A 12,374-nucleotide genomic window follows, 5' to 3' on the forward strand; every position below is an offset into this window, starting at 1 on the left:
GAACTCAAGTTTCAAGGACACGCTCGCGACAACCCCTCCGCTTTAATATGACGAGCACAAAGAGAACTTAACGGGGACTGTGTCATTGTCAATGACTTGTTTCAGGTATGTCATTGGGAAAAGTTTGGTTAAGGTGCAGTATACTGGTGTTCATCTCAATCTGGTGGATGATTGAGTAAGAGCTTTGAATAATGCCATTATGATTTTGTTTAAGGCTTAGAATATGAGTTTGTTGGAAAATGTTCTCTACAGGTACATTCACTATTCGTCACTTGTAGTACATGTATGCATATTCCAACATACAGTAAAATACAGCAGTGACATCCAGCCTCTGATTCCTGATATAACAATTCATTGATAAACAAAATGTGTAGTCATATTATGATGTTGATTTACATGCAATACAAGATTGCTCTTAACATGAGACTGAGATACAAAAACGTAATATAATGTATGTGTCTCTATATTTACAACTTTGACTTGATCATGATGATGACAAACAACCATGCAATCCTGAGACACTTTCATCCTATCTCTGGTTGGTATGTTGATCTCAAACTGGTATGTGGATGCTCGCAGACCTCAAAAACTCTTGCATCTTTATTGGTACAGTTGGGGTATTGATAAAATGCTCTCAAGTTGCCGTATATGGTTTTGGATATTATATATATTGCATGTATTCTCGGTGTTGTAAGTCTACTGTCCTATAGGTGTTTTCATCGGTGGGGAGCCATGACTATGCATGTCTTTATGTATCTGTAAATTATTTTCCAAGCCAGCCAATCCTATCACACTACATATATGTCAAATTTCAGATCTTATCGCCTTCTAAAAACATCGCAGAGCCTACGAAACCAACCGATGATCTTGGTGCTTCAACTGAAGAAGATGAGAAGCTTGATAATTACAGTATAGAGAGTAAAGACAGTGAAGATATAATGGACAATACTATTACTAGTAGTACTGCAGTCAGTGAAGAAATTGAACACAATGGTGTTAATAATTCACAAGTCAGGAAACGAAACGTCAACAAAGGGTGAGAGTTTTCTTTTCTTTGTTTCCTTCTGTAGGTGGTCTCAAGATTGTATGTCTGTTCAGCAAAAATGAAAAGTTGGTAACATTGTTTTGGTTTTAAACTTCAGTCAATGGGGACCTCCCAAGGCCTGAGACCTCCATAATCGCCTAGAATTTATGGGTGTTCTATGGTCTGAAACCTTTAGAATTTGCCTAGAATTTGTAAGAGTTTCAAAGTTTGAGACTTCTGCAATCACCCAGAATGAATTACGGGTGTTCCATTGTCTGAGACAATACACACAGCGTCTATGCTCATTGGCTATTGACTGTAAATTTGATTGGGTTATTGGAAATACCTTTGTTATTCTTCTGTAGGTCACATGATTATGAATAATTCCCAGCATGCAACAATTAAACTGTCCGTTGAGTGGAAATGTCGTATTGGTTTTAGAATAAAGATGAATATTTTTGAAGTTTCCATGTAATAACATTATTATGCATCTATGTTCCCAACTGTTTGGTTTGTGAAGCACAAAACTGGGCAAGATGGTGAACTTTAGTGGAAATTGTCTTTAGTCTTGTAAATATTGCAAAAAAATTTTCATTTTTGGAATAATAAAGTGAATAATATTCCTAATAAAGTTGGATGCACATGTTCTTGATCAAATTTATAGGTGAGCTATACAAAAGTATATAGTAAGTGCCAAAGGTGGTTTTGGTGTTATGGCTATTTTAAACTAAAGGTGTTATGTTGATCTGGTGGTCATTTTGAATTAAAACTCAACTTATTGTATTTTATTTTCAGTTCTGAAGATCATGGTTGTGGTAAAGTACAGGCGACAATACGATATAGTTCCCAAAGAAATCGACTGATAGTAGTGATACATAAGGCCGTGTAAGGATGAGAATTAGTTCATTTAAATCAGATACTAAGTTATGATATTTAATATTGTTGTCCAAATGTGAGTGTTATAGGCCTGAAGTTAGAATGGTGTTTTCTTCTCAAAGCCACATATTGCTCAAAATAACACTTTGTATTTTATTTCAGAGATCTCATTGCATTGAATTCTGATCACACATCAGATCCTTATATTAGACTATATCTCTTACCTGACAAATCAAAATCAGGACGAAGAAAAACTAAAGTTATGAAAGATGAACTGAATCCCATCTATGATGAAACGTAAGTTTTATAAACTAGACTCGCTTATCTGCTTCAGCTCTAAGTGTCTTATCTTTTACCTCAGTGTGAGACTCATGTTTGTTTGTTTTATATTTTACATAATCTATTTGTTAGTATAGCTTTTGGTAGATATCTTATAGACCATGTACCCTTCTATTTTTTCAGATTTGAATTTGCCTGCAATGCTGATGAGATCCAGCAGCGTGTGATTGATCTTGTCGTTAAAAACTCTGTTGGTGTCTTCTCACAGAGTAAAACATTTATGGGACAGGTAAAAATACTCTTATGTAAAATAAAGTAGTCTTATCTTTCTAGATCTAGTTTTAATAGCATGTGTATTCAGTATCCTTTTTGTGATGACGTTTGTTTAGCATTCACATCACATTCTGTTAATTCAGACCCAAAGATCCATAGCAACAACAGAACAATCAACAAATAAAAAATGTAATAACAAAACTGCACACATCAGAATTATACAAAATCAAAAGCGTTAATCCTTGTTCGTTAAATTTGAACAATGAAATATTGATAAATACTTGTACTGTAAGTATCTAAGTTGTGATTAATTTTGCAAAAAGTCAATGACATGAATTAAAATGTTATTGTTTATTGGTATAAATGTCTTCTATGTTTTAATGTGTGAAAATGTATTTGATTGTTCATCAAATTGTAAATCAGGTTTATTTTTTTATACCTCATCAAGATTTTTTTGCCATGATCAATAACTGTCAGCCCCCCAAAATGTGAAAACACATTCCCAAACCTAGGCCATACTTAGTGCCACATTTTGAATTAACTTTTCAGGAACATTTTGAATTATTATCGATCACAGATTACGTGAACAAAACTTAACTACAGATCTCTGAACTCTGAATTTCCACTTGGTTTTCGTTGCTCGGTTCAGGGCATTGTCAGTCCCTGTGTCTTGTTAATTTATATTAATTTTCTATGTTAAATAAGGGAACTGATCATTACCACCAAGCCGGTTTCCTGTGAGTCTCCTGCGGCATGCGTTGCTTTACCGTACCGGTCGTTGCTTTACCGTACCGGCCGCTGCTTTACCGTACCGGCCGTTGCTTTACCGTACCGGCCGCTGCTTTACCGTACCCGAAGGTCATTAGCCGTACCGGCAAGGCCGTTACCGTACTGGCAGGAGGCAATTCACACTTCTGACAAGTTAATTTATGCATTGATTTTCCGTTTACAGGTAAAATGCCGACCTGTTTAAATTTCAGTTTTATGCACAGGATCGCCAGAGAAAGCAGAACTGTAGAATTAATTTGAGTAGAATTTGTTTAGTTTGTAGTTATAGTCTGTTTATAAATCATTTTGTTCATGTTTGCTATGCGGTAGCTTTCGAGGTCAAATACACCACCAGGGCAATTTGTTGCGTCTTTTTATTTGTCAGAGATTAAACTTTACCATTATTATTGCATAATATTTACATTCAAGTTGCGCGTGATAATGCTACACATGATTTTTGTGAGACCATGGAGCTCCCAGTACGTCCAAGTGAACTGTTGGATATGACTGCAGACGGAACTGCGTCTTTATTTTATACGATTTTTTTTTTAAATCGGGATCAGTGCTCCCAAATCAACTGAGCCGACAAAGTGGATTACAAAAATAACAGTTCCATGAAAGTGGCTATATTTGTGTATGATGAATCCTGAGTCGGTAGTTTTGGCATGTAACCTAATGGTTTTGGTTATTGTTACAAATGCACAGTGCAGACGTAATTTTGTTTTCATTTTTTCACTTTATCTGGCGCCAGTGCACGTGTGCTTGGATGTTTTTTTATTCAGTGATTGGGCTAAATATTTGACGACGTTGCCAACGTATTCAACATACGAAAATAGCATGTGTGTGCGTGTGCGCGAATGATAGATGCAGACGAGATTTCTCGTCGCAACGCGTTTTATTAGTTTATTTCCAACGCGAGTGGTCGGCGCCTTTGATTGCGTTTAGTTTGTTCTTTCATTCGCAAAATCTATCGCTGGCACCGTTTATTTTGTTATGTCTCACAACTGAATGTCCAAGCTGACTTTGTATTGGCTGTAATTATTTTTTTTTTTTTTGTAAAACAAAAAAAAGTCCCGACCTTTCCAGTCTAAAACGTATTCTGCCCCAAACCAAACAGCCCTTTTCAGGGCCAATCACATGTTCCAAAAAGAGATGTACCGGCACACTTGCACACTCTGTTTTGTTATAATAAAGTTACATTGGGGATTGTTGGAAGGGATGTGTAAATATGTTTGGTCAATTCCATAAGCAAAATAACAAAATGAGGTCGAAAAGCAATGGAAAAATGTTGAACTAGAGCAAGGTCAAATTCCGTTTTACGCACTTGAATTTTATCTGGACTACGTGCACGCGTTGCGCGTGTTATTGTCGACAAAGTATCAAAACAGATTTTCGAACGCCCAAGCCCGAATTTAAATACATGTGAGCTCGGCCAAGCGAGTCACGCTGACAGATTATGCAAGTATCATCGAATTCATGCGACAGGTTGAGACGTTTTATTCAACGTTGTGGGTAAGCTACGATTTAGGACTGTCGTTTATAGCGTTACAGGCGATCATGAATATGTGAATAACACACATATATTGAAAAAAACACATGCGAAGAATTTCAGAAAGACTTTTTTATTTAATTTATTTATTTATTTGTATTTCGACGGTTGCCCGACTTTCTTTCCACTGTGTGAGCTACTGACAAATATAAACAAATAATTAAACCATCGAGTCCTCTAGTCGACTGGGACGTAACACTCTGTTGTACAAGTCCTAAAAAAAAATTCTTATTGTTTGCAAAATGCCCAATTAATTCATGCATGACTCACGGTTACCGACAGGGCGCCGATCAGTTACCGGGGCTTTGTTTACCATGCATTCATTAATCGAAGGTGATAAATAGTCGGTATTGGTCCTATCAGTACGGTAATTGTCCAGCCGGTACAGTAAAGCACCGGCCGGTACGGTAACGCAACGGTCGGTACGGTAACGCAACGGTCGGTACGGTAACGCAACGGTCGGTACGGTAAAGCAACGACCGGTACGGTAAACCGAGTCAAACTCACAGGAAACCGGCTGGGTGGTAATGATCAGTTCCCTAATTTACATTGTTTTGCAGTATAAATCTGTGGTTATATGAAATATCAACTAACTGGTTTCTTTAATAAAAAACTTAATATCCTACTATTTTATCTTCACAGACATATATCAACTTATCTGAACTCGATCTTACCAAAGCTACTACAGTGTGGTGAGTTGTACATGCTTATGTCACTCTGTTCAGGGGACACCAGAGTCAAAATAAATTTTCTCGTTTTCTGTAAATATTTTGCATTTTACTCCCATATTTGTTTTGAACCAATCATACAAAATATCATTTGTAGTTTACATTGTACATCATCAAATCCACCATTTTGTTTATGCCAGTTTGTAGCTTTTTATGTATGACTCACAAATAAATATATTCCAAATATCTTTACACCTAAACATTTGATATCCTGCAAAATCCGAAAACAATTGTTGGTATGGTGTGCATGAGGTAGTGACCATGCATGTTACGAACTGATTAAGTGCACCAGTAGCCTGCAAGTAACCTATTTATAAATTAAAGGGAGGTGGCTGTCATGCCACGTTTTGTTTCATTGTATACATGAAATTCCAACACATGCTGCATGACAACCACTGCCCTTTAATTCTGAAATGATTGATAGAGCTTTATTGGAGCCTTAAGACTATTATGTTAATTATTTGATTGACTGAATTTGTGTAAATTATAAAAAAAAATAATTTAATTATCGTTTATTACCATTTCAATGTGTATACATGTACCAAAACATCTGTATTCACAAAGATTCGTTTCTGTTCCAATGGCAGTAATTCAAAACAAGGTAGAATCCTGATAAATCCTTGTTTTTTTTCAAGCAATGCGCACAAATTCAGACCACCAAATATTTCATATAATATTCCAAAGAATTTAGCTCTATGAATGTAAATTTGCTATTGGCGACAAATGACTGCATTAGATGAATGTTTGTTTTGTAACTAAGAGGAAGATAACAGAAGTCAACATTGGCAGAGAACACAACTATAATTATTAGATTGAATTAAAAAAAAAGAAAATCTGTTTAATAATTTTGTCAATGTCTATCTTCGTTTTCATTTCCAGGCTTCGCTTTCGAAATTCAGGTTGAGTATTGTTTTTGTCGGAGTGTAGGCTTGTGCATGTGACTGTCAAAAGTATAGTCGGTTGGTGCAAGTGTGGGTTTTTGAGGCTTTCAGTCTTTGAGATTGCCTGTCTGGGTGCATTAGTGATATGTCCTTAACCTTACAAATATTAGGAATTGATTGCCCATTAATTCTTTGTTGGTTGTTAAAGTATTACGTAGTGTAATCAGTGTTTATTCTGGACACAACCGCTTACATTTGGTGATAGTATCACTTTTGATACAAATATTAATTAATGTGTGGTTTTCTTTGCATGGAATACAGCAGATGCCAAAATAAACTGATCATAAAAACCTTTCTATCATTTTCTCTGGTGACAAAGCAATATTTCTAGAAACAATCCCTTTGCCTTCAATCATTGGAAATTTACGAAAGTCTTGCTATATTTGTGTTCAAGAATGTATATATGATTAAGTATTCAACATTTCATGCAATTTCACTCCAAATCTGTTTTGCTGCTCACTGTATGTTCATTTGAGCTGCACTCTAGTTACATGTTGTTTGCAAATTAGATACAAAAGTTATCTGCAGTTGTAATCTTATGATGTCTTAGCAACAACTATATGGGTATATCACCCAGACAACTAATAATACAAAGGTAGCCTACCACAGAGTAACATCACCCACAAAATTAACCACTCATAAAACACCATCTGCAATGTGATAAAGAAATATCAGGAAACAAGCCTCGTTCAAAGTTGTAATTTTAATATGGACCATTCCAATGTTTTGATATTCAGTCATATCTACTGCCACAATTGAATTTTCCTTCTCAACATAACACAAAAAATGGATTAATTGAAAATGTGGGAAAATTGAGTTATAATGTATAAAATTTTCCTATTATTGTTTTTACCTACCAATATCCTTTGTGAATTGGCTGAGCATTTACAGAAAATGTTGGCTTGTGAAATTGTCAAAGTCGAAATAAACCCCATTAAGAATGTTGCAAGAGAAATTTGATCAGTTTATTTTGGTGCCTACTGTAAGGTCTGGGTATTCAAATTGTCACAAAAAGCTGGGATTTTGGAGAATATGCTAAGTTACAGTAAATTAAGTTCATATAACTATATAGAATTATTTTGATACTGCCTTTTTTTTCTGCAATAGCTTCTTTTCTTTTATGAGTACCGGTAGTAGGACAACTTGTACGAGTTTTCAGCAATGTGACCTGAGTGTCACTTCGCTGTACTTGTTGAAATATCTCATAATCAGAACATTCTCATTTATTTTAACGTACAAGTTTTATACTTCCTAGGTTCCTTTTGGTTTTTTGTTCCTCTAACATACATATCTATGAATGATGATGATGATGATGATGATGAAAAGTTGATCATACATAAATTTTGTGACTTGTACTGGGGGTATTTTTTAAATGATTTTGATCACAGCTATGGCACATCTCAGATTTAGCATTTTAGTGTTTTGGCATGGTTTGAATAAATATTGTATAATGGAACGATAAATATAAAATGACAGCACAGATCAAAATATGCACACTATAGTTTCACATGAAGACCATTATTTAAAAAACACTAACATTTATCTGTGTAGAAGTCAAAAGAGAGACTTACAAACACTGTGTATTCATCATTCAAACCAGGGAATAGATGGGCCAATGGTATAACTAATATTATTATACATCTGTCACTATAACGCCACAAGTTACAGCATGCCGTACTTTTGCTGGTATTTTCATCCTACCATATTTGGAAATGCGTTCTCTAATAATAAAAACAAACATGGCTGCCACCAGACCAGACTCCACACAAAGAAGTTTGCTGATTCTGTTCTAAACTTTTTGGATTTTGGCATTCCCATGATGTACCATATCCTTGGAAGGAAAAGATGCATAATAATAAGGTTATTACCAGGATACCTCAAAGTATGCACTCAGACAGTACGCCATCACATCAACCTCCGCTGCACGTCCATTGATACTCCCGCTGTACTGTCTTCATGCATATTTTGAGGTATCCTCGTAATAACCTCATAATATAAATATTTAGTGTATGCTGGGAAGGCGAGACTCACAGCTACCATATAATTGTTGTTTATCCGTTTTATTTAGGTACACGCTAAGAGGTCAAGAAGTAATGGATGTATCGTCTGTATCATCAAGGAATTCGGGAACCGCTGTCTAAATTCGAGACAAGACTTTTGATTGGATTGTGCACAAGAGAAATTACTCACTGATTATTTAACCAATCATTGACATTGTTATAAAAGTGCCTTCTGAAAAGACAATGTGTAAGGTGACTTCTGATTGGATGTCAGGCCTTCACACATGTCTGAAATCAAATCATTTGAGGTAATAATACAAAAGTATTATTAGTTCAGAGACTTAATTTTAATAATGGATGTTGTATTTTGGTATATTTTATAACCAAAGTGTAGACAGTTTTTACGATCCATGATAAAGTACATTTACCACATAGTCAAACATGAGGCTTTAACACACCTATTTTTTTTTTAAGAAAATCAAATTTAACGGGTAGGTTTGGAATATCAATTAATTTAATCAATGAAGTTTTATGTTTTATTAAATTTACTACAATGTGAGGGCTGATGATTTGGTTTTGATGATGTGGTGTCAGATCGTAAGTTTGGTAGTTCTGCTAGTAAAAGCATTTCATTGTGTTAGTCCACTCATAAAAATATGATTGACACAATAGAACTGTTTCGTGTCTATACATGGTTTCAATCATTGTATCTTGATTTCTGACTGATGCCTTGAAAATTTAACATATTTTAATATTTATAATTATGAATTAAAATGAAAAAAAAAACATATCATATAAAAGACTGTCAGAAAAATAAGTCTTGGTCAGCTCAAATATAGTTTTGAGTGTCTGTATTTCTGAGAGTTTATTTCAGGTAAATCACCAAATACAGCCTTAGTATTCATTTATCAGAGTCTTTGGGATTGAAGAAATAATATAAGTGTGTGCTTTTATTCTTTAAATTTTGCAGTAATTGCTGAAAAGTTTTACTAAATTGAGATATACATAAAATGATTTGCATACCATAATTAGGAGCTCATGTTTATTAAAAGTGCACATAAACCAGAAATTTCATAACTCATTAAATCATTAATATATAGTACAACAAAATAAGACCTCCAAAATCAAAGATGCTATTGTTTTTGTCAAAATGAAGTAATTTAATTTCCCATGATTAATTTTTGATATGTTTTTATTTTTCCTTTTTTATGTACCAACAAAAACAAATCCAAGCTGCATATTAAAAATTTAATTTTAAATATACCACAATATCTAGAAGTGTGAACCAACCAAACTGCACTCTTGTGTATTTTCTATTATATAAGCTACCATCAACACTGGTTAATTAGTCTAGAATTATTTTTGCCATGAAAAAATGATTTTATTATAATGCAATACTATTATGATATATACTTGCTACTAAACCAAAATCGAACTTTTGCTACCTGGGTATCAGTTAACATGTAAGCATATTTATTCAAAAATTATTTCATATAAATATGAAAGATGATAATCAAAATTCTTCAAACTTCTTTGTGGCAATTCTTTTTCAAGACTTGGAACCAAAACTAAATATATTTTACTGATTTATTCACTAATCCTCTACAAGGACTATGAATAATCAACTCTGACACTGAATACACAATGTAGAACTTTAAGAGCTAAAAAGCTGTATGTCTCTTCTACAGTTAATTGTGCCTTTTGTTAATTGTCAAAGGAACAGACTAATGGCAACTTGTTGTATTTGCTCTATTTGAAGCACACTTGCTTATGTGAATCTTGTTAAAATGATTAGTATATTTGACAACCGAAAAATTAATAGAGAAACCATAGCCATGTATGTCAATTACATAAGTGCATGCGTTACTATGGTAATAGAGCAAATACAGTACATACAAACAGGTATTGTTTTATTGAGCATATTTACATGAGGCTGGATAAAGTATATGGTATTGAGCCATTATTTTTTTTTAGATATAGTGGATATTTTTAAAACTTGGGAACAGTTCTTGGTACAACAAGGTAGTGTGGGATTAAAGAAATTTTTCACAACTTGATGCATTTATGTGTTTATTCTTTGTAAGCTGGCAGCCCAATATAAAGATTAAATAAAATACTCAAGTGAGTAAGTACATGGTAGTGGATTTAGAGGTAGTGCATTTCTATTAAAATCGTCATCATATGCTTTTGAAAGCATTTAGTCTTGTCAATAATTCTGACAAAATCCCTGATTGCAATACCCCTATTTTCAAATGGAATATGCTATAAAATTTTGAAAAAAATTATTACACAATGAGTAAATGCAATACATGTGAGCTACACCTTTTTGAATTCGAGGTTGGCGTAATGAATTATTGTTGCAAGAACAGGGGAAAATGAACCCCAACTTGCATGTACCAGTTTACAAAAATTTTGCTCCATGCAGGAAAATTATTATTCATGCAGTAGAGCAATTTTGATTGGTCGAATAGGTGGGTTTTAACTTTTGTTTTGAGAGCATCATGAATGAAATTATTACCATTTCGGCGACATGTGAACGTGTATAGCAGCTTTAACATTTTCATGAAGTTGCCCCTGAGGGCGCTACCTTCAAATACATCTAGCGGAGTAAAAGTAAAACGGCGATGAACTACACGTGGGCTTGTCTTGTAAACATGGGGATGGCCGAACTGGCCGCAATAAAAAAAAACTAAAAATTGACTATCAACTCTCATGACATTTTAAGAGAATCTCTACAAAACTACATAGCACGGATGTTCGCTTGATAGGCCCAAATAAGTATTTTTGTTTTCGTTCACAGCAGAACTGTTATAATATGTAGATTGACAGTTTGCCCGTGAAAGGTTATCGTAATATCTGCGTAAGACCATTTGGTGAGTCCCACCGAACGCGCATGTTACGTAGCAACCAATGTTGGTGCGCGTTGGTACCCTATCTGTGCGTCGCGCTACTAGACAAAACTTTTGAAGCCGGTTTACTCTCTAAAAATATTCAAGTTGTTTTTTTGAAAATTGGCGTAAAATTCAGCAATGACCATTTCAATTTTTGCAATTACTGAGTGTATGTGCAATGCATTTTGGGTGAAATCTTGAGCCAATTCGTGATGTGAAATCCATATTGCTACAAATAATCTAATTCAATCTTCAACAAAATCAGAAATCTGGGATTAGTTTAGTTTATAAATTAGTATTACTTCAGTGCTGTCGAATTGGAAGTGAGCGACTGATCAGCCGGCTACGATCGGCCTATAAATTGTTGCGTATCAAATTACTGGCAGCATAAAGAAACTCGCTAATTCTGACATGAACCACGGTTACTATATAAGTAACCGTTCATGAACGCACGAGTTGCGATCTTATCTCCAAAATGCTTACAAACTTGCGCCCGCATGCGGCAACCAACTGAAAATGAGCTGGTCTTGTAACAGTCGTCCAGGCGCAATTCGAGCGACGATGGACAAGATCATACGACAATCATAGTGATACAAAGAAGTGATTTCTGTGATACCACGGTAATCGTGGCAATGCGGGGTTAATGTTAGGATACATATATACATACACACATATATGTAAACAACGCCTAGACAAATGAAAATTGTTTTGTTGGCATTAAAATGTACACGTACACACTGGCCCTGCGTCGGGGTTAGTAACATCACAGTCCTGTGTGTTTTTATCTATTCTATGTGTATTACGTATTACATCCGTCGAAGTTTTAAATAGAATAAAAAAAACATTGTTGAAAAAGCAGCTAGCTGCAATTTAATCACTTGTATGATTGTTCTCGTCATGGAGGTAAAAACAGACCTCCATGTTACGGCATACTGTCGCTCTATGCATGGAGGTAAAAAAATCTGTCTTTTTACCTCCATGCTCTATGGTAGTATATTTTGTGATTCCCACAGCAGGATTGCGGGGCTAGAAACCCAACGCTTTG

The 12,374-nt window shown here is 34.8% G+C and overlaps 1 protein-coding gene across 4 annotated transcripts in view; it reads left to right on the forward strand.

Moving 5' to 3' along the window:
• LOC102803255 (extended synaptotagmin-2-A-like) overlaps positions 1–10,490 on the forward strand; it is a 58,357-nt gene extending 47,867 nt beyond the window's left edge. For 3 of the 4 annotated variants that reach the window (XM_085495270.1, XM_085495269.1, XM_085495272.1), the window contains 6 exons: positions 816–1,036; positions 1,820–1,909; positions 2,063–2,197; positions 2,363–2,468; positions 5,412–5,461; positions 8,507–10,490. In XM_085495270.1, the coding sequence (XP_085351396.1) occupies positions 816–1,036; positions 1,820–1,909; positions 2,063–2,197; positions 2,363–2,468; positions 5,412–5,461; positions 8,507–8,579 (675 nt within the window). In that variant the 3' untranslated portion in view covers positions 8,580–10,490. Of the gene's footprint in view, positions 1–815; positions 1,037–1,819; positions 1,910–2,062; positions 2,198–2,362; positions 2,469–5,411; positions 5,462–6,376; positions 6,397–8,506 lie in introns of all 4 variants that reach the window. The other variant, XM_085495271.1, reaches the window with a different exon arrangement.
• Positions 10,491–12,374: the final 1,884 nt, after the last annotated feature.

The sequence above is a fragment of the Saccoglossus kowalevskii genome, chromosome 21 (assembly GCF_978046115.1).
Source record: "Saccoglossus kowalevskii chromosome 21, keSacKowa6.1, whole genome shotgun sequence".
NCBI lineage: Eukaryota > Metazoa > Hemichordata > Enteropneusta > Harrimaniidae > Saccoglossus > Saccoglossus kowalevskii.